At 41.5% G+C, this 27,768-nt stretch overlaps 1 protein-coding gene across 3 annotated transcripts in view; it reads right to left on the bottom strand.

The window, feature by feature from the left end:
- Positions 1-27,768, bottom strand: part of LOC140739339 (uncharacterized) — a 99,300-nt gene that overhangs the window by 34,602 nt on the left and 36,930 nt on the right. For all 3 annotated transcript variants that reach the window (XM_073067552.1, XM_073067551.1, XM_073067553.1), the window contains 2 exons: positions 7,333-7,477; positions 6,070-6,759 (listed from right to left, as the gene is read on the bottom strand). In XM_073067552.1, the coding sequence (XP_072923653.1) occupies positions 6,070-6,759; positions 7,333-7,477 (835 nt within the window). The remainder of the gene's footprint in view (positions 1-6,069; positions 6,760-7,332; positions 7,478-27,768) is intronic.

The raw sequence follows: 27,768 nt of genomic DNA, 5'->3' as shown, positions 1-27,768 counted from the left end.
AAATATGTATGTTGTATTCAAACCTGAGGCATTGAGTTTTAGATTTTTGGTCAATATGGAAAAGGAAGCCATCAGCAAAAGTACGCAGCTTCACCTTATGCTGTTTTAGCCATGGTGATTAAATGGTTAAATGAACCTAGAAATAAAATTGGCCATTTACGCTCTTACCTTAAACTATTTTATAAGCACAATTGCCTGAAAACAACCTGAGCCATGTCTTTTTTTTAAATTTTTTAAAAATATTTTATTATATAAAATAATCTAACCCACTACCAAGACCAAAGTTGATTAGTAAAGAAAAAATTTTTAAAAATTAGTCAGCATTTGTGCTTTAACAGCAAATCAAAGGTTTTGAAAATAATTCAGAAAAGGTCCCCACAATGTTTGAAAGTCTTGACTAGATTCAGAGATTGAACATCAAATCTTCTCTAAATTTAAACATGATATCACATCACATAACCATTGGGCGTGAATAGGAGGGGCCGCATCTTTCCATTTAAGCAAAAGCGTCCTTCTGGCCATAAGAGAAATAAAAGCCAAAATGTGCAAGTCAGGTGTCTCCAAAATAATACCCTTTCCTCCAACAATACCAAATAAAGCGGTCAAAGGATTAGGCTTAAAGTTTACTGTGATAAGTATCGAGCAAGTTTGAAATACTTCTTTCCAATATTTTCCAAGACTTGGACATGTCCAAAACATACGAATGAGTGAAGCTTCTCCATTATTATATTTATCACAATACAGAGATATATCTAAATAAAAGTGAGACATCTTATCCTTGGTCATATGGGCCCTATGGACCACTAACCTGAGCCATGTCTAATGGTGCAAAACAATAATCTTAAGAGAAGCATCAATATTGATCATTTCCCCACTTAATATTGAAATGGAATGCATATATGAGATTAATTACTGTTCAATACACTTCTTTCAAGATGTATAGCTTTTAATACATAATATGGAAAGAGGCTATATGGCTCATTAGAACCATATCATCTCTATTTAAGAGCACTGCATTAGTCCCATTTCCCCATCTTTGCCTCTAGAATAATGCTAATTCTTTTCTTTGAGTTATTTATTCAGAGCCGTTTTAATGCTTCGACTCAATCTATTTCCACATCTAAACTGCAATTCTGCCCACACCTCCAAGCAGTGCATTTCCAACCAAGCCAATTAAAAGCCATTCAACTTTATTCTTGACCTCCTGACTGTTGATCCTTCCACCAATGGGTGCAGTCTCTTCATTCTGTTCTAATTATACACCTGTGGTTTGAAATGTTATAAAGCCTTGCAGTCTCCTCCCTTTCTAGGAGGTCAACCTCTGATTCTATAACTAAAATCCCTCATTCTTGGAATCATTTTTCTTCATCTCTTGCATCCTTATATTTCATAAAGTATCTGGAATTTGACATATTAGTCGGAACTAGTACTTTGCAATGGTTTGTCATGACATGCTTGCTTTGCAAGATAAACCTCATGCTTTTTTATGGCATTCACAGACTGCCTTGTCAATTTCAGTGAACTTCAACCTTTAAAATCCCTTTTGTTCCTTTTCTTTTAGAATTGCAACCTCTAATTTATATCATCTTTTCTCATTCTTCTTATCAAAATTAAACACTTTGATTCTTACTATTGCATTTCATTTGTCATCTGTCTCCTGATTCTATCAATAGGTCCTCCATGTCCACTACCATCCTCTTCACTGCTCAATATACTTGCATCTTTGAAAATTTGGTTCTGTATACCCAAGTCCAAACCATTGCTGTAATGATAATTGTACAGTTTTACCTCCTGAGGAATATCCATCATACAATTCATTCCAGTCCAAAAGAAAATCTTTTTCTATCACTCTTTCTCTTTACTTGGCCAATTTCCCTTTCATACTGCTATAGTCCCTTCAATCTTGATGAGAATCTTATCCTGTGGCATTTTATCAAATATCTTCTCAAAGTCCACATACAGTTTATCCACAGCAACACTCTCTGTCACTTCATCAAAAAATTTTCTTATCTATGTCCTTGGTAGGTCATGTTAATGTTATTAAAATGTATGTTCTCCCTAAATTTTTATACTTATTTCAATCTATTCCAATTTTTATTTCTAAAACCTTTTTTGATTCCTTAGACTCTATTATTTTGTCCTATCTGTGGAAGGGTAAGCGTTCCAGAATTAACAAAACTTACCTTCAAAAATCTAAAAAAGAGGGCGGCATGGCCTTACCTAATTTTCGTCTATACTACTGGGTAGCTAACATTCATTGTCTTATCTTCTGGTCTTTTTTCCATAGATAGTCTGACCGCCCTAAATGGGTAGCAATGGAGCTGAATTCCACTAAGGATCTATCTATCTCTGCACTTCTTGGATCTGCACTCCCTTGTAGTTTGCCTAGACTAATTGTTAATCCTCTTGTTAGACATACTCTGCGAATATGGGCCCAGTTTAGGAAATTTTATGGTTTCTATGGTTTTTCCCTTTCTAGTCCTATTTTACATAATCATCTTTTTCTACCTTCTATGCATGATTCAACATTTTATGATTGGTATAGAAAGGGCATTAGGTATTTTGAAGATCTTTTCATTGATAATTGCTTCGCATCTTTTCAACAGTTCTCTGCTAAGTTTAATCTACCTAATGCCCATTTCTTTAGATATCTCCAAATTAGACACTTCATTAATCCTTTATTACCCAACTTCACTGAGATGCCCGAGAAAAATGCTATGGACTTGTTTCTTTCTATTAATCCATTGTGTAAAATGGCTTGGGAGCATGACTTAAATATCCCTTTATCTGATGAGGTTTGGGACTCGATTCTCAAGTTGGTTAACTCAACTTCTCTTTGTGCTCACCACTGTCTTTTACAGTTTAAGATTGTTCATAGGGCTCATAGGTCCAAATCTAAATTATCTCGATTTTATCCTAATATTAGTCCTCTTTGTGATAAATACAAAAGTGGCGAGGCTTCTCTCATTCATATGTACTGGACCTGTCCTAATATAGAGAAATTTTGGAGGGATGTTTTCTCAACTTTATCCTGTATTCTGAATCACCACTTAGAACCTAACCCTTTAATTGCTCTTTTTGGTTTCTTGGCTGAGACAGATATATGTTTGAGTTTGACTAAACGTCGAATATTATCTTTTGCTTCTCTCCTGGCTAGACGTCTAATTCTTCTCAGATGTAGAGATGTTGCCCCACCCACGCATGCTCAATGGCTTAACAATATTATGTCCTGTTTAGATCTTGAAAAAATTCATTACTCAATTCTTAATTCGGACATAAAGTTTCATAAGGTCTGGGGACCTTTTATTGAGTATTTTCATAACTTTCCTTTTGACTAAGTTTCTTTTTCAGTCCCTTGCTTTCAGCTTTTTTTTTGGTAGTAGGCATTATTATCTTCTGTTTTTAATTGTATTTACGTTTTGGGGGTTTGAATGTTCTGATTTATATTTCCTACATTTTGCTCTGGTTGGTCTGGAGTTTTTTTTTCTTGAGGGGGTGGGGGTGGATACTAATTTTACATGACTTCAATTTGGGTGCTTTTTCAATTATTATATTCTGTATTATATTACCATTGTATGTTTATCTTGCACTGTATTAATTTCCTATTTCGTTCTTGGGTTTTTTTTTGTAGTGTTGTAGAAAATGCATTAAAAAATCAATTTAAAAAATTTTTCATTGATTTTTTATATATATATTGAAACATTTTATTTTTAACCAATCCATAATGGCTCTCTCTTAACATTTGTTCATGGAGTGTTTTGTCCCTGGTTTTTGTTTCTAGAACTTCTCATCACCAAGGTTAAACTAGTTGTTCTGTAGTTGCTAGTTGTATTCCTATATCTTGTTTTTAACAAAGCTGTAACATTTCCTTAACTTGAAACACCACTCCTAAATATGATGTTTGGAAGAATATGGCCAGAACATCTTGCTTATTCTCCATGTAAACATGTGAACAAGTTGATTTATCTACTTTAAGTGCAACAGATCTTTCTAGTACCTGCTCTTTATCAATTTTTAGCCCTTGTAGAATCTCAGCTGTATTATCCTTTGCTGAAATTCCAACAGCTGTCTGTTTTTAACTAAAGGCATATTTTAAACACTCGACTGAGAGCTCAGCCGTGCCCTCTGCCTCCTTGAATAGAATCCTCCAGGGTTCATACCAGATTTTCATGGGAACATAACTTAGAACTAGGGAGTGACTAAGTCAAACTGATTAGCTACAAAGACTGGATAGTTTTCTTTTACACAGTCACATATCTGATCACTCAATGGCTGAAACTGAAAAAGTACACAGCTATGGCAATAACTTGTATTATCAATGAAAAATCCCAGACCATATCACAGCAGCAAGGTAAATCAGGAACATGACAGATAAAACATTTGCAATGAAGATTCTTTAAAAAATCTGTAAATAATGTGCTTCATGAGTCAGCAATGAGGTGAGAGTGAAGAAATGAAAATTATGCCATTGTAGATGCATATGATATAGCCATAGAAACCAAGAAATGAAAGTCAAACATTCGATTTTTTAAAATTTATGTGGCAGATTAAGGGGCCACAAAACTGCTAAAAATAGTACTTAAGAATCAAGCATAAAAGTGAAGCTATCATGTTTAAATGAATAGATGAAAAAATTGTTAACTTGAGAAACTAGCAGAAATAAAATGAAATCTATCTGGCAATTATGTTTAGAATAAAAGGTGAATCAGAATTAAATAACTAACATGCTGAAAAAAACAAACAAATTTAGAGTAACTAATGACAATAAGATCTAATACAATGAATGCATGAGAAATTTCTCTGCAGCATTATGAAACATTGGTCTCAGCAGTAGTGACGGACATTTCAACATGCAAAGTAGGTTGAGAAATAGCTGGATAGTTTGGTCCAGAAAATGGACATGATTGTCTGAATTGATTGAGTTAAATGTATTAATTGTTTTAAATTATTTTAAATTTCCAACTTTTAATCAGGTGATTATTTTAAATTGTTTTTGGAAGTCAGAGGCTGCTCTCTACGGAACTTGCCCAACATCTTCAATGCAATTTTGTTCAGGAAATTGTGGAAGAAGATCCATTCCAAGTTAAAGTAGACTTAATGGGTTAGACAGCAACAAGTACAGGCAGTTCACCAATGTCAGAAACTCTAGGCCAAAATCATTTAGATTAATTCTAGCTACTGGCTCTCAATTGCCCTGGGAATTACCAATTCGTTGGGTTAAATTTAATTGATATTTTGGAAATTTTGAGATTAATACATAACAATTTCTTTCTCATTTTACTGTCACTTAACCAAACCTTCATTCCCTGCTTTCTCCTTTTCCTTTCTACAGTTGAGCTGTTGCTTTCATTAGTTTGTTTGATTATACTGATATATAGTTATATATTTCGTTATAGTTCCTTGTTCTGTTCACTAACGCACTTAGCAGCTTTCCAAGCAAAACAAAACATTCAAAACTCAAATTTATAATGGCATGATTAAGTAATGCCAGAATTTGTAAGATGCACTGCTCTATCAAATTATGGCTCAATATGTTTCACAACTGACATTGAAATAGACGGCAGTGGGACAGCAAATTTAAATTAATTCCAAATGTGGCCCAAGTCTTTCTTCAGGTTGGTATTTCATCATATGAGGAAGCATTTTGTTAAATGTTCTCTGTCCATCCTTTTAAGTCTCAATGTCGTTCTGAAAGTGTGTTGCCTAATGCAGCATATATTACAGTACTCTGCCCAGGGTATTACTAATGTTTTCTACAGGCTGGTCATTACAACTCATTTTGAATTTTTCATCACTTGAGATGAAGCCTCAGAAATCCAGTGGAATGTTAAGAGCTTTAAAATTATTGAACCAGTCTGCCTCCATAAGTTGGCCTTTCAAATATATTTACATATTCAAGTCTCTCTCATCATTGTCATTATCTACCCTCTTTGTTCAAAGTATTATTACCCCGCTCTTTGTCAACAAGAACGCAATGGAAACAGACAGACAAGCAGTACACATTTTACAGTGAGTGCTGATTTATGGGCCTCAACAATACATATTTGACATAGTACTATAAATTCTCACCTGTTTTGCTTGGAGCTGCAAATGTATTTCCTCTTTCCGCGCTAGTATTTGAATGATTCTTGCTTAGTAAAGGAGTTATGCTCGAAGATGATACAAGGGTGGTAGAAACAACAGGATGTGTAAAGGTGGTAGTAGAGACATTAATTGCAGGGGTCTTACGGTATTCAGTGCTAGTTGTAAAGGAGGTTGGCTCCTGGCTTGTGAAAGAAGTATTGCTGGTCAAAGAGTGCAGTGAAGTTGGCTGGGCCGTACTATTTACCATCGGACTATCCGTTGTATTAGTTGTAATCTCTTCTTCTACTGAACTATTTGTTACGCTGGGTGAGTAACTTGTTACTGTTGCTGAACTGTTACAAGTTGCATTGGGAGCTATTGTGTTCGGCGCGATTGTGACATTAAGATCTGTGCTGTTTTGAAAAGTGAGGTTCGCAGTGAGTGCCGCAGTGTTGGGGGGCACAGTCTTGTTTGAGTGGATTGTATTTGGTAAAAATGTTTGTTTGAGGATAGAGGATGTCGCGGTACCGTTTTCCGAATTGCGACCTACTTTTGTACTGTGTGCCATTGTGTTTTGCAAGCTTGTGACAAGAGGCGTGGCGGAGCTAAAAGTGGTGGGTGAATTTTCTGATAGAAATGTACTGACGTCTGTTGAAAAACCTGTTTGTTGTGTTTCGTGCGCAGCCGAGTCATTAGCTGGAGAAAAAGAAAAGGGAATATTCACTGATTATTTAGCACCACACAAATTGCACGAGAAAATATTGATTTAGATGCCAAAATGCGAAATACAATTTGCTATGTAGTTGTTTTTAAAATAGATACTTTCATATTCTGCCTGTTCATTTTCTGAAGCGACTGCTCCGCTGCATAGAGCCGTGCTGTTTATTTTGAGGGATCTACACAATAAGGGCTTTCAGTCCCTCTAATTTAAGCAAAAGTTTACAGAAGACTGTCTATCTTGTTATTCTTTGGTATCCTGCCACTGTAGTCCGAGCAGTACACTGGGCTGCCGTGGAGGACCGCAAAATACAGTAACCGTATCGAGTGGAAAGATTTGCTCAAATTAATATGGCCAGAAGCCATTTGGTGAAACAAGGTTTTTCCGACTAAAATAAATGCTAGCTATGTCAAAAAAACAACTATATTAGCATTATAAATATCAGAATATTCTTTAGCTCTTCGCAAATAATGATCATGCTATACTGAAGCTGAAAGTGCAGGGTTTTTTTTTGCTTAGCGTTCAGAATTTAACAACTTGTATTTACATACCTGAGGAAAAAATAAAGTGCTGCCACGCAATGAACATCAGTTTCGCCCACATCGTGGTTCCTTGAATTGTCCTCCAAATCGATTCAGCCTTCCAATAACTTAAAGTCATGAAAAACACGCCTTCAAAACTGCAACCATAACCTCCCTGAATAGAGAATGCATTTACAGTATTGTGCGATAAACAACGCAGCCTATGAGAGCAGCAACAGTCGACTGCCGGAACTGAAAGAAATCGACTTAGGTTTGTGCCCTACACTTCCAATAAGTTGGAGCAGCGCGTCAGTTAAACAATAAACCCAGCCCACCGCAATTTGCAACCCCCGGCGAAGAGCGCTTGGAGTGATGTAGATATATGAGAAACAAGGGCTAGGGGTCATCGCTGGACGCAGGAGCGGTGTTAAACGGGACTGGCAGAAATTAATTCTGAAATACTATTCGTAACCTGTTGCAGCGGGCATGACAACCTAGTTGCGGATGTGCGGCATTTTTTTTTTGCTGATCTCTTAACCAACCGCGTAAAGAGGCGTCTGCACAACACGGCGCTGCATCAATGGGCGGAGCACTGAGAAATACCATTCCTCTGTCAGGCCAGGTTGGACTATTTACACGGGCCAGCATTTACCGGCCATCCGAAATTGGTATCAGATATGGTATCTAATTCAATTATATTGCAAAATAGTCCGCTCCCCCGCCCCCGCCTCTGCAATGGTTTCTAAAGGGTACGATCTTCCGGAATCGATGAACGCAACCTGTCTCTGTTGCCGGTGCTGCCTTAAGTCTGATTCTGGCTTATTTATAAATGATAATTGTAATTGATTTTTCAATTAAGTACTTTAAACATTTCCCCTACTTATACTTTATAATAGGGTTGATGCATTGAGTCCTGTGTAATGCTTTTGAACCTGGAGCATTTATAAAGTATTTCAAAATTAATAGCGAATGGTGGGGTCTGACTCAGCCAAAATGTCTGCAGCCGTCACGCGCTGAACTGAAGTACTTTCAGCTCCGTGATTTATTCAATGCGGAGATGAGCCTCGCATCCTCTCTAATGTATAGATTACTATAACATCATTAGCCCCAGGCCTTCTCTGCTAAAAACCAGACCACGGTGTTTCAGTATCGTTTTATCCATGTCCTGTGCATAATCCTGATGGCCAGAAAACGCTGGAAGTACACCGCAGGTCAGACTGCATCATTTTGGAGAGAAGCAAGCGATAACGTTTCAGATTTAAGACCTAATACAGTAACTATGTGTCTATCTTTACCAAGTCACAACTTTTCAATATAGTCCCATTGGTACAGATGCGGTGACATAAGTTGAAATCTCACCGTGTAGGCTGGTGGATTTCAGTTAAAACTGGGGTGAATATAATGGGAAGCAAGGGAAAAGATTGCTCAAGATTCAGGATTCAGGTTTATTTATAACGTGCACATCGATACAAACAGTGTAACGCGCCGACAGCCAACATAACAGGCCCACAATACTCGGTAGAACAACACAATATAACAAGCAACAAAGTAACAACAGCTAAACAAGCTTCGTTCTTCCACCCCATCCATGCACATAGACAGTCCTGTACCCCAGGACAGGCCATCTTTGGGAGGTCTAATTCTGTTGGGGGCATACACAGCAAGTGGAGGACAGTAGGAGCATTGATGTAGAGAGGCCTTGGGGTACAAGTCCATAGCTTGCTGAAAGTGGAAGCACAAGAAGAAAGGGTAATGAAAGAAAAGGATTTGATATGTTTGCTTCCATTGCCCAAGAGACAACAAGAGTTGGGGTGTCATGCAATCAGAAACAGGAGAAAATCTTCAGCTGCTGGAAATCCAAGCAACACACACAAAATGCTGGAGGAACTGGACAGGCCAGGCAGCATCTATGACAAAGAGAATAGATAGCTAGCTAGCTAGCTAGCTAGCTAGCTAGCTAGCTAGATAGATAGATAGATAGATAGATAGATAGATAGATAGATAGATAGATAGATAGATAGATAGATAGATAGATAGATAGATAGATAGATAGATAGATAGATAGATACTTTATTCATCCCCATGGGGAAATTCAACTTTTTTCCAATGTCCCATACACTTGTTGTAGCAAAACTAATTACATACAATACTTAACTCAGTAAAAAATATGATATACATCTAAATCACTATCTCAAAAAGCATTAATAATAGCTTTTAAAAAGTTCTTAAGTCCTGGCGGTAGAATTGTAAAGCCTAATGGCATTGGGGAGTATTGACCTCTTCATCCTGTCTGAGGAGCATTGCATCGATAGTAACCTGTCGCTGAAACTGCTTCTCTGTCTCTGGATGGTGCTATGTAGAGGATGTTCAGAGTTATCCATAATTGACCGTAGCCTACTCAGCGCCCTTCGCTCAGCTACCGATGTTAAACTCTCCAGTACTTTGCCCACGACAGAGCCCGCCTTCCTTACCAGCTTATTAAGACGTGAGGCGTCCCTCTTCTTAATGCTTCCTCCCCAACACGCCACCACAAAGAAGAGGGCGCTCTCCACAACTGACCTACAGAACATCTTCAGCATCTCACTACAGACATTTACAGTTGACATCTTCTGCTGAGTTCCTCCAGAATCTTGTGTGTGTTGCTCAGGATGTCGTGCTGCAGTTGGCATACTGCAAATATTGGTTAAAATATTGGTTAGATCAAACTTAGAGTATTGTGTACAATTCGGGTTGCACACCATAGGAAGGATGTGGCACAACAGAGAGAGTATAAAAGAGAGTTGCTAGGTTGTTGCTTGGAGTGGAGACCTGCTGATTGTGTAAACTGAAATTATAAATGACCTTATAGAGCAGAGGTTTCCATCCAGGGGTCCACAAACCCCTCAGTTAATGGTAAGGGTCCATGGCATAAAAATAGTTGGGAACCCCTGTTATAGAGGTTTACAGAATTATGAGGGGCATAGATAGGATAGATAATCAGAATTAATTTTCCAGGGTGGTGGGGGGGGGAGGAGGGTGGGAGCCTAGAACTGATCTGGAAGGTTAGTTTTTCATAAGAGGTTAATGGTTATTGAGAAAGACCATTTTACAGCATTTCATCAGGTACATGGGTAGGAAAGAAGTAGAGGGATATGGTGTCAGATATCTTGCTCATTGATTATGGTTTTGGGTTCAAAACCATCATCCTCTGGGCCTCTTCACCTCCCCCTGCAGTTAAATTCCTCACCTTATCTGCTCCTCACTGACTATCAACAAAGGGCTGACCATCACCTCAGAACTGCACGCTTAGCCCCCTGCTCTACTCTATCTATGCCTGCATGTTTAAGCATATTTCCAACTCCATCTACAAATTCACCGATAACATCACTGTTGAGGATGGTGACGAGGGGGCATACAGAAATGAGAAAAGTCAGCTGCTTGAGTGGTGTCACAACAACAACCTTGCACTCAATGTCAACAAAATCGAGGGGCAAGGGGAAGTCAACAATAACATCTTCCCCACTGCCATCCATTTCTTGAACCAACTAGAAAACCCCTAACTACCTTGGACTATATTTCTTTTTACTTTCTTTCAACTTGCACTAATGTTGTTATGTTTATTTGTTTATTTTGTCATATAGGTTATGTATAATTTATGTGATTTAATTGTATGATGATTTCAATTCAATTCACTTTATTTTCTGTAAGGAATTTTGTTTGTGCAGTCATAAGGACAACATCACAGAACTTAAGATACACAACACCACACTACACTTAGTTAAAAACAATAGAAAATTCTCAGAATAGATCATAAATACTAAGAATTAATGCAATTAATACACAAAATAAAACTGACTGTACTGTCAAAGGTTCTATGCATACTATATATTCAAAATAGTGTTGAGGAGGTGAATGGAGGAAGGCACAAAATTAGATAAGGCTTATTTTTGCAATATACTGTGTTGCTGCAGCAAGAGCCTAACTTTCAAGGTATGTATACCTTGGTTATGTATGCCTATGACAATCAACAATAAACTTGACACTGACATGGAAGAGGTGGGTATAAGGGCTACTACTGTACAATTTGTTTTTCTATTTATATGAGTGACCAAGAAATTAGGGGATTGTCATAAAAACCCATCTAGTACATTGGTACTCTTCAGAGGCACACCCTGAACACTTATTCCTTTCACCGGCAGCAGACTGTGGCTGCAGTGCGAACCACGTACAAAGTACAGAGCAATACTCACCTAGTCTACTCTGAGAGCACAGCCAAAACCCACCACCTCTTCCACCAGAGACCTACATAGGAACACCACCACTAAGTCACATACCATCTTAACAGTCTTTCATCATCATTCCTCTAAATCTTGCAGCAGCTTGCTAAACAGCTCTGTGCAATTATATTCATTTAATGATCTATAGTGGTTAAAGAAGGTGGCTCCATTCCACTTTCTCAAGTGTAGTTACGGATAAGAAATAACTGCTGGCTCTGATGGTAATGCCCAGATCCCAAGAAATAAATATAAAATTATGGAAAAAATTTAAATTATTGGCTTGACCTATCAGACTAGCCTTTCAGCTGCTGTCACATCTGCCATTCCCAGCTCTAAACTTTGCATGACTGTGTAAAAGAGAAGATGGAAGAATCAATAGTTTGGAGCTCAGTGGATAAGAGAGTATCCGATGTCTGTTCCCCCAGAATTCCCAATTCTCCAAGATCCCTTCATTACCAACCGTGACTTTTCCACCTCAACAAATGAAATATTAAAGAATGACCTTAACCTATTTTTGCTGCATAATAGTAAGTTTTAGGACAAATATGGAGCAATTCTGCATGTAAAACAGTTGCAATGTAATTTATTTCTTTAGTAGCATCAATAAATGCTTTAAAACAGTATATTTGACCGCATATAGAATGCCTGTGCATGATCTATGCAAACCCTAAACTATTTGAAAGTCATACATTACAGAAACAGGAACTTCAGCCCAGCCCATCCATGCTGACCATCAGGTATCCAACCATACTGTTCCTGTTAACAAGCACTTTGCCTTCCATAGTCACAAGTTATTTTTGAAGTGCTGCGAGAGTGTCTTCCTCCATCATCCTCTCAGGTAGTGTTCCTCATTCTACTCATTGTCTTGGTGGAAAAAAATCTTCCTTAGATCCTCTTTGAACTCTTACCCCATATCTTAAGCTATGTCATCTAGTTTGAGACACTTATGAAGAAAAGTGTTCTACCATCAACCCTATCTATGCCCCTCTTAGTTTTGTATATCTTTATCAGCTCCCCTCTTGGCCTCCTCTTCTCCAAAGAAAAGAAACCCGAACTAATTGCAATGCTCTGTTCCCAGCATCATCCTGGAGAATCTCTTCCACACTCTCTCCAATCCTACCACATCTTTCTTCCTGTCCAGTGATCAGAACTGTTTGCAATAGTCCTCCTGTGGTATGACAAAGGTTTATAATGTTGTACCATAACCTCTCTGATCTTATATTCTAATAAAGGCAAATAACCCATGAGATTGCTTTACCATCTTACTCACCTGTGCTGCTATCTCAGAATTCCTTGGACTTCTACCCTAAGTCCCTCTGTTCCTCAGTACTCCCTAGGACCCTATTATTCATGGTGTATGCCGAACATGTATTAGTCATCCCAATATGCATCACCTTGGACCAACCTGATGGCATGAATGTTGATTTCTCAATCCATTAAAAAATCCCTCCCCCATCCTCTTTTTCTATTCCCAACTCTGGCCTCTTACCTCTTCAACTGCCTATCACCTCCCCCTGGTGCCCCTCCTCCTTCCCTTTCTCCTATGGTCCACTCTCCTCTCCTATCAGATTTCTTCATCTTCAGCCCTTTAGCTTTCCTACCCACCTGACTTCACCTATCACCTTCTAGCTTGTCCTCCTTCCCATTACTGGTCATGACTTTCGGTCAAGATGGTGCCAAGGAATGCTACCACAGGCGACATTTTCCAGGTAGCCAATTATATCTTCAATTATTTCACTTTTTCTATGCCTTCTGCTTGTTCTTTTTGACTTGATTGTGTTTCCGAGACTGTTGGAGACTGTGACATGCAGTTTGGAGTTCGATCGAGTGATCTGGTACTCTGCTGTCCCGGAGAGGACCACAAGCACTGGCTGCCTTGTGCAGAAGACCAGAGAAGGGGTGCAGGACCATGACTGTCTCCATTTCAAACCACTGAGAGATATTGAAGCATTGAGGCAAATGTGGAGGAGGGAGCAGGTCGATGGCAGTTTGTAGATGAGTCAGTTGTGCTCAGAAGGCTGCAAATCAGCAGCACAGTGGTCAGAAAGCTGCAGGTCAGCAGTGTGGTGGTCATTCTTTTCAGAAGGACTGAATTTCATTTATGTGATTATTGGACTATAGTTCATATTGCTCTCTTTTAGTTTACTGTGGTTTCCTTTTTTTTTGCTGATTAGCAGGTTGGGGTTCCAGTTGGACAATGTGTTGGTTTTTGTGCAAGAGAGATGTTTTGGGGACTTGGGGGTCTAATGTTCATGATGGTTTTTTTCTGTGCGCTATCTGTTAGTTTGTGTCTGTGGGAGAGGGGTTGGGGGCTTTGTGCTGTTGGTGCTGTTCTTTTCTGCAAGGGAAGGGTTTGGGCGTTTGATGTTGTTGTCCATTTTTTTGCAAGGGAGGGGGTTTGGGGTTTGATGTTCCAGTTGATGTTTTCTGTGTGGGTGATCTGTTGATTTTTATGCGAGGGAGGGGTTGGGTAGTTTGTGGTCAGTGGGTTTTGTTTCTTTTTCTTTTTCATGTGGGGAGGATGGTTGATGTCTTTTCTTTCAATGAATCCTGTAGTTTTTCTGCATTTTGTGGCTATCTGGAGAAGACGAATATTAGAGTTGTATTGTACATGCATACTTTGACAATAAAATGAACCTTTGAACTACTGATGTCAAGTTGACCAGCCTGTAATTCCCTGCCTTGTCCTTGCCACCTTTCTTAAACAATGGAACAATATTAGCCATCTTCCAGCCTTTGGGAACTTTACCAGTAGCTAACATTAAAGCAAATATCTCCACCAGGACCACTGCAATTTCTTCTCTAGCCTTTTACAGGGTCTGAGAATGCACTCAGTCAGGCCTTGGGGATTTATCCATCTTAAAATGTTGTAAGGCTGCAAATACGTCCTCCCTGGTAATATGAATGCCATCTAAAACACTTCCACTTATTTCCCTTGTCTCTTGAGCAACCACGATTTTCTCTTCAGTAAACACTGAAGAGAAATTTTCATTAAAAATTCCATCCATCTCATGTGGCGCACAACATAGGCAGCCATGCTGATCTCTATGGGGATGCACCTTCTCCCTAACCATTCTTTTACACTTAATGTACCTCTAGAACCCTGAGTGATTTTCCTGAACCTTATTTGCCAGATCCAAATCATAACTTGTTTTTGCCCTCCTGATTTTCCACTTTAGAGTATTCCTAATCTTATTATTGTCCAACAAGGGATTCATTCAATCCTGACCTCATAAACCTAACATGACAAAATCTGCAGATGCTGGAAATTCAAACAACAACACACACAAAATGCTGGTGGAACACAGCAGGCCAGGCAGCATCTATAGGGAGAAGCACTGTCGACATTTCAGGACTGACGAAGGGTCTCGGCCCGAAACGTCGACAGTGCTTCTCCTATAGATACTGCCTGACCTGCTGTGTTCCACCAGCATTTTGTGTGTGTCTCATAAACCTAATGTTGCTTCCTTCTTTATCTTGACCAGAGCCTCTATATCACTTTTCAGCCCAAGTTCTCTAAATTTGCTGGGGTTTACACTTCACACTAACAGGACCACGTTGCTTCTGAACACTTGCTATCACACTCTTAAAGGCCTCTCTCTTGCCATTCATTTCTTACTATTCAAATAGGCTCACCCATTCAACCTCTGCTAGATTCTGTCTAAATCCTCCCAAATTAGCACTACTCCAATTTAGGACCCTAACCATAGGACCTGACCTACTCTCTTCCATCACCAGCAGTGTCAAGGAACAGAGGCATCTTGGGGTTCATGTTTATAGATCCTTAAATTTACTGTAGAGTGATTAAGAATGGTGTGTTGGTCTTCATTAGTCAGGAGACTAAGTTCAAGAGCCACAAGGTAATGTTGCAGCTCTATAAAATTCTGTTAGACCACATTGGGAGTATTCTGTTCAGTTTTGGTCACCTCATTATAGGAAGGATATGGAAGCTTTAGAGAGAGTGCAGAGGAGATTTATCAGGATGCTGCCTGGCTTAGAGAGGCTGTCATTTTAGGAGCAAAGGGGTGGTGAGAGGTGAGAGGTGACTTGATAAAGGTGTATAAGATGATAAGAAGCATAGATGGAGTGGACAGCCAGAAACTTTTTCCAGGGTGGCATGGCTAATACGTAGGGGCATAATTTTAAGGCGACTGGAAGAATGTATAGGGGGAGCGTCAGAGGTAGGTTTTTTTTTACATAGAGAGTGGTGGTATGTGGAATGTGCCATCAGAGGTTGTGGTCAAGGCATATGCATTAGGGACTTTTAAGAGACTCTTAGATAGGCACAAGTTAATGAACGAAAATGAGGGGCTATGTGGGAGGGATAGGTTAGATTGATCTTAGAGTAGGTTAAAAGGTTGGCACAATATTGTGGGGTAACAAGCTTGTACTGTGCTGTACTGTTCAATGTTCTATGTTCTGCAAATGCTTTTAAATCCTGTCTCTAAGAATCCTCTCCAATAGTTTGCCTACCATTGACATAAGACTGACTGCTCTATAATTCCCAGGATTATTCCTATTACCTTAATTCAACAAAGGAATGACACATGCCATCTTCCAATCTTCTGGTACTACTCCTGTGGCCAGTGAAGAACCGAAAATCATCACCAATGGCATAGCAATTTATTTTCTTTCTTCCCTTAGTAACCTGCAGTCCCCAGGACCTGTCCGTCCTAATGCTTTTCACATGCTCCAGTACTGCATCTTTCTTAACCTCGTCACGTTCCAGCACATTGGCCTGTTCTACACTGGCCTCACATACATCAATGTCCCTCTCAGTGGTGAATACTGAAGCAAACTATCCATTAAGGACCTCCCTTATCTCCTCCGATTCTAGGCACCTTTCCTTTTTGATTCCTGATCAGTCCTATCCTCACTCTAGTCATCCTCCTGTTCTTCACATATAAGTAGAACGAGTTGGGGTTTTTCCCTAATCCTACACCAAGGCCTTCACATCTCCCTTTCTAGCTCTCCTAAGTCCTGTCTTATGCTCCTGAACCTTTGCTTTGCTTCCTAAACCTTAAATATGCTTCCTTCTTCTTCCTGACTAAATACTCCATTATTTTGTCAACCATGGCTCCTTCGTCCTGACATCCTTTCTTTGCCTCAATGAGACAAACCTATCCAGAAACCGCATTCAAGTGTTCTCAAAACAACCTCCACATTTCTTTTGTATATTTCCCTGAGAACATCTGTTCCCAATTTACACTTCTATATTGCTGCTTAATAGCATTATAATAAGGCCTCCCCCAATTGAGGCCTGCCCCTATCCATGTTCAAAACAATGGTAAAGCTCAGAGAGTTATGGTTACTTCACTTATCCACCGAGAAATCTGGCACCTTGGCAGATTCATTGCTGAGTACCACATCCAGTATGGACTCTCCTCTAGTCAGCCTCTCTACATATTATGTTAGGAATACTTCCTGGACGCACTAACAAATTCCGTCCCGTATAAACCTTTTACACTAAGGTGGTGCTGATCAATACTGGGGAAGTTAAGTCATCCATAACAAACCTATCATTTTTGCACCTTTCCAAAATCTGTCTCCCCACCTGCTCCTCAATGCTTCCACCTCTTCTACCTCCATAAGAGCATAAAACATTGGAGCAGAATTATGCCATTCAACCCATCAAGTCTGCTCCATCATTCCATCATGGCTGATCCCGGATCCCACTCAACCCCATACACCTACCATATCCTTATCCTTTGATGCCTTGACCATTCAGGAAACGATCAACTTCCACCTTAAATATACGTATGGACTTGGCCTCCACTGCAATCTGTGACACAGCAATCCACAGGTTTACTACTCTCTGGCTAAAAAATTCCTCCTTACCTCTGTTCTAAAGGGTCACCTCTCAATTTTCAGGCTGTGCCCTCTTGTTCTGGATTCTGCACCACAGGAAACATCCTCTCCACAGCAACCCTACCTAGTCCCTTCAATATTCAATAGGTTTTAATGAGATCCCCCCCCCCCCCCACATTCTTCTAAATTCCAGTGAGTACAGGCCCAAAGTTGCCAAATGCTCCTCATATGTTAACCCCTTCATTCCCAGAATCATCCATGTGAACCTCCTCTGGACTCTCCAATCACAACACATCCTTTCTGAGATATGGAACCCAAAGCTGTTGATAATACCCCAAGTGTGGCCTGACTTGCATTTTTAAAAGCTCAGCATTATCTCCTTACTTTATATTCCCCTTGAAATAAATACCAACATTACATTTACCTTGTCTGCCACAGACTCAACCTGTAAGTCAAACTTCTGGGAGTCTTGCACGAGGAGTCCCAAGACCCCCTGCAACTCTAATGTTTGAACATTCTCCCCTTTTAGATAATAGTCCGCACTATTGTTCCTGTTACCAAAATGCATTATCACATATTTCCCAACACTGAATTCCATCTGCTACAGTTTTGCCCATTCTTCCAATTTGTTTAAGTCCTGCTGTAATCACATTGCTTCCTCAGCACTACCTACTCCTCCACCTATCTTCATATCATCTGCAAACTTTGCCATAAAACCTTCAACTTCATTACCTAAATCATTGACAAACAATGTAAAAAACAGTGGTCCTAATACTGACCCTTGAGGAACACCACTAGTCACCAGCAGCCAACCAGAAAAGGCCCCTTTTATTTGTACTTGCTACCTCCTGCCTATCAGCCATTCTACTATCCATGCCAGCATCTTTCCTGTAACACCATAGGATTTTATCGTTAAACAGCCTCATGTGTGATACCTTATCAAACATCTTCTGAAAATCCAAGTAAACGATATCCATTGCCTCTCCTTTGCCCACCCTGCTTGTTATTTCCTCAAAGAAAACTAACAGATTGGTCAGGCAAGATTTTCCTTTACAGAAACCATGCTGACTTTGGCTTATTTTATCATTAGTCTCCAAGTACCTTGAAACCTCATCCTTAATAATAGACTCCAACGCTTTCCCAACCACTGAGGTTAGGTGAACTGGCCTATAATTTCCTTTCTTTTGTCTTCCTCCCTTCTTAAAGAGTGGAGTGACATTTGCAATCTTCCAGTCCTCTGGGACCATGCCAGAATCAAATGATTCTTGAAAGATCATGACCAATGCATCCGTTATCTCTTCAGGAACCTCTCTCAGGACTCTGGGATGAAGTCCATCTGGGCCAGGTGACTTATCCACCTTAAGACATTTGAGTTTTCCTAGCACTTTTTCCTTTGTAAAAGCAATGCGCTCACTTCTGCTCCCTGACACTCACAGATCTTTGGCACACAGTGAAGGCAGATGCAAACTATCTATTAAGTTCATCTTCCATTTCTTTGTCTCCTATTACTACCTCACCAGCATCATCTTCCAATGGTCAAATATCAACTCTCACCTCCCTTTTACTCTTTATGTAACTGAAAAAAACTTTTGACATCTTGCTTTATATTATTGGCTAGTCTATTTCATCTTTTCCCTTCATATAGCTTTTTTAGGTTCCTTTTGTTGGGTTTTTTTAAAATTCCCAATCATCCAACTTCCCAGTCACTTTTGCTACCTTATATGCCCTTCCCTTGGCTTTTATGCAGTCCTTAACTTCCTTTGTCAGCATGGTTACCTACCCCTGCCATTTCAGAACTTCTTCCTCTATGGAACGTATCTATCCTGCACCTTATGAATTATTCCCAGAAACTTCAGCCATCTGTGCTCTGCCGTCATCCCTGCCGGTATCCTCCACCAATTCATCTGGGCAAGTTCCTCTCTCACGCTTTTGTAATTCCCTTTATTCCATTGCAATACTGATACATGTGAGTTATGCTTCTCCCTCTCAAGCTGCAGTATGAATTCAGTCATATGTTTATCAGTCAGTTATATGGTTATATATATTATGATCACTGTCTCCTAAGGGTTCCTTTACATTAAGCTCCCTGATAAGATGTGGGTTATTACAAAATGCCGAATCTAAGATAACCTTTCCCTGAGTAGGCTCAAGCACAAGCTGCTCTAAAAAGCCATCTCATAGGCACTCATCAAATTCCCTCTTTTGCGATCTGACTCCAATCTGATTTTCCCAATCCCCTTGCATACTGAAGTCCCCCATTACAATTGTGTCTTTACCTTTATTACATGCCTTTTCCAGCTCCCTTTGCAATTTCAACCCCACATCTTGGCTACTATTTTGAGGCCTATATATATGATTCCCATAATGTTTTTTTTTCCCACCATTTCAATTTCTTAACTCCAACCACAAAGATTCAGTATTCTCTGACCCTATGTCACCTCTTTCTAAAGATTTAATTTAATCTCTTACCAATAGAGCCCCATCACTGCCTATGCCTTCCTGCCAGTCCTTTCAATACAAAGTATATCCTTTGATATTAAGCTCCCAACTATGGCCTTCTTTCAGCCACGACTCGTGATGCCCACAATGTCATACCGACCAATCTCTAATTACACATTGAGTTTGTCCACCTTATTCCGAATGCTACATGCATTTAAATACAGCACCTTCGGTCCTGTGTTCTTCGTCCTTTTAAATATTGCTTCTGTGGTACATTGTAGCTTTTTGCTCTGTCTGCATTTGTACCCAGTCATTGGCTTGTCCTTCCTTACATTCATGGTACACCCATCATCTACTTGTAAACCTGCAGGCTCATCCTCAGCTCTATCATCCTGGTTCCCATCCCCCTGCCATATTTGTTTAAACCACTTCCAACAGCTCTAGTAAATCAGCCCATAAGAATATTGGTCCCCCTTGGATTCAAGTGCAACCCATCCCTTTTGTACAGGTCCCACCTGCCCCAGAAGAGGTCCCAATTATTCAGCAATCTGAATCCCTGCCCTTGCTCCAATTGTTCAGCCACACATTTATCTGCCACCTCATTCTATTCCTATCCTTACTGTCGTGTGGCACAGGCAGCAGTCCCAAGATTACTACCCTTGAGGTCTTGCTTCTCAGCTTCCTTCCTAACTCTCTGTATTCTTTTTTCAGGACCTCCTCTCTTTTTCTTCCTATGTCATTGGTACCAATATGCATCATAACTTCTGGCTGCTCACCCTCCCTTTTCAGGATATTGTGGATGCATTCACAAGCATCATGGGCCCTGGCAACTGGGAGATAAACTATCATCTGTGTTTTCTTTTTGTATCCACAGAATCATCTATCTGTCCCCCTGACTATAGAGTCCCCTATAACTTCTGCCGTCCACTTCAATCCCCTACCCTATTAGTCACAGGCTCAGACTCAGTGACAGAGGCATGGCTGCTGATGCTTCCCCCAGTGGGTCATTCCCCCCCAAAAGTACTCAAAATGGAGTAGTCATTGTTGAGGGTGACAGCCACAGGGGTGCTCTCCATTATCTGACATTCTCCCTTCCCTCTCCTGAGAGTCACCCATTTATCTGTCTCCTGTAGCCTTGGGCTGACTATCTGCCTGTAGCTCCTGTCTATCACTGCCTCACTTTCCCTAACAAGCCGAAGGTCATCGAGCTGCAGCTCTAGTTCCCTAACATGGTCTCTAAGGAGCTGCAGCTCGATGCACCTGGTGCAGATGTGGCCATCGGGGGGCTGGAAGTCTCCTGGAAATCCCACATCCTGCACCCAGAACAGAACACTGGCTCTGTAGACATAACCTTCCTGTCCCTTTTGAAACATCTAAGCACTGGAACATCCAGTAACCTTTCCTGCTACCACAGCATCATAGCTCCATGTACTGATCCTTGCTCTAGGTTCATCACACTCATTCCTGATACTTCTTGCATTAAAGTAGACATTTTTCAACCCATCCAACTGACTGCAATTAATTATGTCCTATCCACTGCCTATCCTTCCTCACTGTCTCTCTACATGGTGTAGATAGATAGATAGATACTTTATTCATCCCCATGGGGAAATTCAACTTTTTTTCCAATGTCCCATACACTTGTTGTAGCAGAACTAATTACATACAATACTTAACAATACTTAACTCAGTAAAAAAAAATATGATATGCATCTAAATCACTATCTCAAAAAGCATTAATAATAGCTTTTAAAAAGTTCTTAAGTCCTGGCGGTTGAATTGTAAAGCCTAATGGCATTGGGGAGTATTGACCTCTTCATCCTGTCTGAGGAGCATTGCATCGATAGTAACCTGTCGCTGAAACTGCTTCTCTGTCTCTGGATGGTGCTATGTAGAGGATGTTCAGAGTTATCCATAATTGACTGTAGCCTACTCAGCGCCCTTCGCTCAGCTACCGATGTTAAACTCTCCAGTACTTTGCCCACGACAGAGCCCGCCTTCCTTACCAGCTTATTAAGACGTGAGGCGTCCCTCTTCTTAATGCTTCCTCCCCAACACGCCACCACAAAGAAGAGGGCGCTCTCCACAACTGACCTATAGAACATCTTCAGCATCTCACTACAGACATTGAATGACGCCAACCTTCTTAGGAAGTACAGTCGACTCTGTGCCTTCCTGCACAAGGCATCTGTGTTGGCAGTCCAGTCTAGCTTCTCGTCTAACTGTACTCCCAGATACTTGTAGGTCTTAACCTGCTCCACACATTCTCCATTAATGATCACTGGCTCCTTATGAGGCCTAGATCTCCTAAAGTCCACCACCATCTCCTTGGTCTTGGTGATATTGAGACGCAGGTAGTTTGAGTTGCACCATATCACAAAGTCCTGTATCAGTTTCCTATACTCCTCCTCCTGTCCATTCCTGACACACCCCACTATGGCCGTGTCATCAGCGAACTTCTGCACATGGCAGGACTCTGAGTTATATTGGAAGTCTGATGTGTACAGGGTGAACAGGACCGGAGAGAGTACGGTTCCCTGCGGCGCCCCTGTGCTGCTGACCACCGTGTCAGACCTACAATCTCCCAACCGCACATACTGAGGTCTATCTGTCAAGTAGTCCACTATCCAATCCACCATGTGAGAGTCTACTCCCATCTCCGTTAGTTTGTGCCTTAAGATCTTGGGCTGGATGGTGTTAAAGGCACTGGAGAAGTCAAGGAATGTAATCCTCACAGCACAACTGACCCCCTCTAGGTGAGAGAGTGATTTGTGCAGCAAATACGTGATAGCATCCTCCACTCCCACCTTCTCCTTATACGCAAACTGAAGAGGATCCCGGGCGTGCCTGGTTTGTGGCCTCAGATTCTGTATTATCAGCCGCTCCATGGTCTTCATCATGTGCGACGTCAAGGCAACAGGTCTAACTTTATATCAACTGTTCCATCCTCTGACCTATCACTCTGGCTCCCATCACCCTAGCAAATTAGTTTAAACCCTCCCCAACAGCTCTAGCAAACTTGCCCACAAGGACATTGGTCCCTCTGAAGTTCAGACGTAGCATGTCCCTTTGGCACAGGTCATCCTTGCCCAGAAGAGATCCCAATGGCCTCACCAGATCCCTATGAGCCAAAGCCTGAGTTCCCCATTTTAACTTGGCCTCACTTCAACAATGGTCGCTCCACTTAAACCTCCTGTAACTTCTTTGTACGATCTTGAGCTCTGCAGAATGTCCAAACAGGGTCGCTTGCTTTTTAAATCTGAAGCTACACTCCACAAACAATTATCAAAGTGATCTCAATCTTTGCATACAAGCATTGTCTGATCAATGATAGTGAGCATGGTTTTCTGAGGGGTAGGTCGTGCCTCTTGAGCCTCATTGAAGTGACAAAAGAAACTGATGAATGTAGAGTGGTGGATGTGGTAGAGTGTATGGATTTTAGTAAGGAGATCAACATCCCTATTCAGAAAGTCAGGAGTAATGGATCCAGAAAGGCTTGGCTGTGTGGACTCAGAATTAGCTTGCTCACATAAGGTAGAGGGTGGTAGCAGATGGAACATATTCAGCCTGGAGTTTGGTGGCCAGTGGTGTTCTACAGAGATCTGTTCTGGAATCCCTGCTCCTTGTGATATTTCTAAATGACTTAGATGAGAAAGTTGTAGGAGACGTGTATTCTGAGCTGTGCGTTTATTATGTGTATTATGGTATCTAGTCACATTACTGGGGGGGGGGGGGGTGTAGTAAAAACAAAGGGAATACATTTCATATTCTTGCTTATTTCAAGGTAGTTTGTAGCTTGGGACTGCAGAGGTCATATATTTGCTGACCAGTTAATATAACTTCAAGGTTGTATGTTTGCTAATTGCTAATAAAGGATTGAATAAAAATTTCAATTCTTTGGAACAGGCATTTCATTGGAGCTGTGGGTGAGTTACATAAGTATAACAATTTAGTCTGAGGTTGCAGGCTAGCAACAATTGTTTTGTTTTGATATTGGATCAATTTTTTGCTGCTACATTCTGTCAGTGAAGTTTTTGACAGTTATACCAAATGAACATCAGCACTTACACCAGCCTCGAACAGCTCAAGTCTGACCTTTTTTGTTGTTCACTGTGTGTTTGAGTTTGAAACACAGTTTTGAGGTGGTCAGACGTTGCTGTGTCTGGTTTGGTGGACGTGAAAGCTATGGTAGTGGTTGCCTGAAGTGCTCAACCCTTGATTCTGTCTGAAAACATATAAAGATGATAAGTTACAGGAGGGCTTTCAAGAGTAGCATTGAAGGCAAAACTGATAATTACGATGACCATCTTTATTTTCTCGAACAGTACACAGAAGGTTTCCCTAGAGAGCTTGTCAAAAGTTGTCAGTGGGCCAGACTGGAACAAGAATATCCAAAGGCCCAAGCTTTACTACAGTAACATTTTGGTGATGAGCACAAAATTGCTGCGGCCTACATGGAAAAGGCTCTTCTTTGGCCACATAACAAATCTGAAGACATGAAAGATCTTCAAGACTACAGTCTTTTTCTTGGAAGTTGTTGCAATGGAGTAGAAGACATGCAGGCCATGCATGAGTTGAACATGCCTGCTAATATGAAGATTATCATAAATAAATTGCCTGATGAACTTTGGAAAGAATGGAGATTGGGAGTGTATGAATTGCACAAAAGGTACAACCATAAGGTTACTTTCACAGACGCTGTTGATTTTATTGAAAGGCAAGTGAAGATTGCTGCACACCCAATATTTGGAAAGAAATACAAAGCTACATCGCCAACAGTAAGGGTGTGAACAAAACTGGGTCTCAGATTCATTCTCAAGCTAAAGGAAGCAGTTTTACCACGACTGTGGCTGCTGCAGAAAGTGAAACTGAGCCTGCAGCTGATGAAAAGGGTGCAGATTTGGAAAAAGCCATAAATGAAGCAAACACTGCAGTGAGTAGGATCCTTAATAGAGGTGTATAAGGTGTTAAGAGGCATAGATAAAGTGGACAGCCAGCATCTTTTCCCAAGGTGGCAATATCTATTATGAGAGGGTCTTTTGAATACAATAGGGTCTTTTAAGAGACTCTTGGACAGTTACATGGAGCTTAGGAAAATAGAGGGCTATGGTAACCCTAGGTAATTTCTAAAGTAAGTACCTTTTCGGCACAGCATTGTGCTGTAGGTTTTACATGAGAGGGCATAATTTTAAGGTGAATGGAGAAAGTATGGGGGGGAGGTCAGAGGTAGGTTTTTTACAAGAGGGGGCAAGTGCATGGAACACACTGCTGTGGTGATGGTAGAGACAGATATAGATTAGCACTCTTAGATAGGCACATGGATAGTGGAAATGGAGAGCTGTGTGGCTAGGTAAGGTTAGACTGATCTTGCAATAAGTTAAAAGGTCAGCACAATTCCTCCATCACTTTCCCTGTGCAACGTGCTCTCTGATCCGACTCTACCTGAAGTGGGTGTTCCCCACTTTGGGAGGATTTCCTGAACTAGAATCTGTACAGCTGTGCTGGTGGTACAGCCTCCATTGGGAAAGCCTATACCCACCGGGTGAGATGATCCATAATTGCTGGACAGTAGCTTTCCCCCCGCTTTTTGGCAGGGGCCCCGAGAGGTCCATTTGGATGTTTTCCCAGTGCCCATTCAGCCATGGCTGATTTACCAGCTCTAGCTGTATGCCCTTACCAGGGTTATGCTGGGCACAAATGATACAACAGCAGCAGAATTTCTCAACATACTTACGCTTCCCTGGCCACCACCACTCCTGCCGAAGGGTCATGATCATGCTCTGCCTTCCCTGGTGCGTCGCCCCGGGATACAACTTCAGTAGTATCTGCCTAATACATGGTGGTGCCACCACCCCTTCCTCCCTGTGTCCAGCTCTCATCTGGTCCCTCTTTCTCCTCCATTTCTCCTTCTCTTCTGCCTCCGCTCCTTCATATAATTTTACTAAACTGGCTTCAGTCATTTATTCTTGCACAGTTGCAATTTCAATTGCCTCTTGTTCCTCTGCTGCCTTCTTTGCACTGATGTCTGCCCACTCATTTCCTTTGATCTCCTGACTCTCTTTCTGGTGAGCTTTTACTTTAATTACTGTCACCTCTGCCGGCAGACTCACTGCTTCCAGCAGTTTTTGTTTTAGGTGCCCGTGCTGAATACCTGTCCTTCTGCTGTCGGTGACTCTCAGCCTTCCAGTATTCAGGAGCTCTACAATGGTATGGGATGTCCCATCATTACAACTGGTTCACTTACTCGCACTGCCCAGGCGCCGCAGTCCAAAGCTGCGACACAGCGGGGAAGTCTTACTGCAATGGGTGTCTGTTTTCTAGAATAATATGCCACTGGCTTTCTCGTGTCCCCATGGTCCTGCACCGCTACCGCTTTGCTGCAGGGAGCGAGCCGCATCTGGTAATCCTAGCGCGGTGCAGAGACCAGGGCTTTCGTGATACAGTATCTGTAAAAGCCTTTTCCTCATCTGGCCCCCATCTTACTTCCTCCAAAGGGGCCTTCCCTTCTTGAATCAAGGCCTGTATTGGGGCCAGTAGTGCTGGCATGAAATTATGGCTGTAATTGAATAGACCCATTACCTTCCTCACTCCTCTTAAGTTATCTGGGCATGGCATGAAGCTGATTGCTGACTGTCTGTCATCGGACCTGTCCTTCCTCCGCTGGGGAATGGTGTAGCCTAGGTACTGTACGGTTTGCTTTACTGTACGGACACAACTGGGGATACCTCGAGCCTGCTACCAACTCCTCTCTCAACCTCTCACTCATGCCCCCCACTGCTCACAGCTAACCCTCCCCACTACACCTGACTCAGTGGGAGAAGGGCCAAAGGTCTCTTCCTCAATCGAGGGAAAGTCAGCAAAAGGCAGCTTGTACCACACATCCAGCACATCATCCTTCGAATCTGTATTCTTCCTCATTTCTGCAATCGGTAGCTGCTGTTTGATTCTGACTCACGCATCCCGGCCATCTCAATCTGGGACGCAGTTACTCCAACAGCTTCTTCCACCCTGACCTGAAAAGCAGCAGTAAAGATTGGTCAGCCTCCAGTTCAGTATTCACTGCACTTCTCTCCAGCTTTTTCTTCCTCATGACTTCTTCCAGATCAATTTTCTCCAGTCTCTCCGTCTTCATTTCAAACTTGATTCCATAGAGACAGTCACTCACAAGCTGCGACCTTCGCCAGCCCTGGCATGTGTCCAGAAAACACTTTAACTCTGTAGTTCTCAGTCGCTCCTGCAACAACCTCACTTTATATTCTCCCGAGGCAAATCCGAATACCAGGAGGTCATCCACATTTGCCAAAACTCCAAACACCTCCACATCCCCCATGGTCTTCCACATGCCCTGTGGGAAGGTTGCAAGGGCTCCGGATATGCCCTGTGGCATCTTCTTGGACAGGAAGAATCCCAGGGAACTTATAACGGCCGTCTTCTCCTTGTCAGCCCCACTCATCGGGATCTGGCAACATCCCCCACATTTGCCTCTAAGAACTCCATTTTCACTGACCAACAACCGTCGTCTGGATAATCACCGGCATGGGTACTCCAAATCTCCAGTGCCCTCAATGTCGTCAAGAGTAAGTGCTTCCAATAACGGTTATAAAACAAACCGTACAGCAACTTAACCGGCACCCCAGTGTCGAGGATGGCTTTAACTGGGCTTCCATCCATCCTTAACGACACCTGAATGCATGGTCCCTCTAAGCCTTCAGGAATAGGGTCTGCTCCTTTCGGGAGTTCCTTGGTACATTGCTGGGAACGTGCTCCCCCAGAGACCCCAAGCCGTTCCCCCACTGGGCCTCCTCTAAGTTTCCCGACACCTCTCGGATCAACTGAACAACTGAGGGAGGAGCTGATCCCCTTGACAGATCCCCCTGGCACCACAAGCACTTTATCTGCCCCCCCTAGCCAAAAGGGATACCCTAAAAACTTTCCACTAATCTCCTGCCACGGATATGGTAAG

This window comes from Hemitrygon akajei, chromosome 15 (assembly GCF_048418815.1).
Source record: "Hemitrygon akajei chromosome 15, sHemAka1.3, whole genome shotgun sequence".
In the NCBI taxonomy this organism is placed as follows: domain Eukaryota; kingdom Metazoa; phylum Chordata; class Chondrichthyes; order Myliobatiformes; family Dasyatidae; genus Hemitrygon; species Hemitrygon akajei.
Note: the sequence above shows the minus strand (reverse complement) of the source record. Positions and strands in the feature narration are given on the sequence as shown.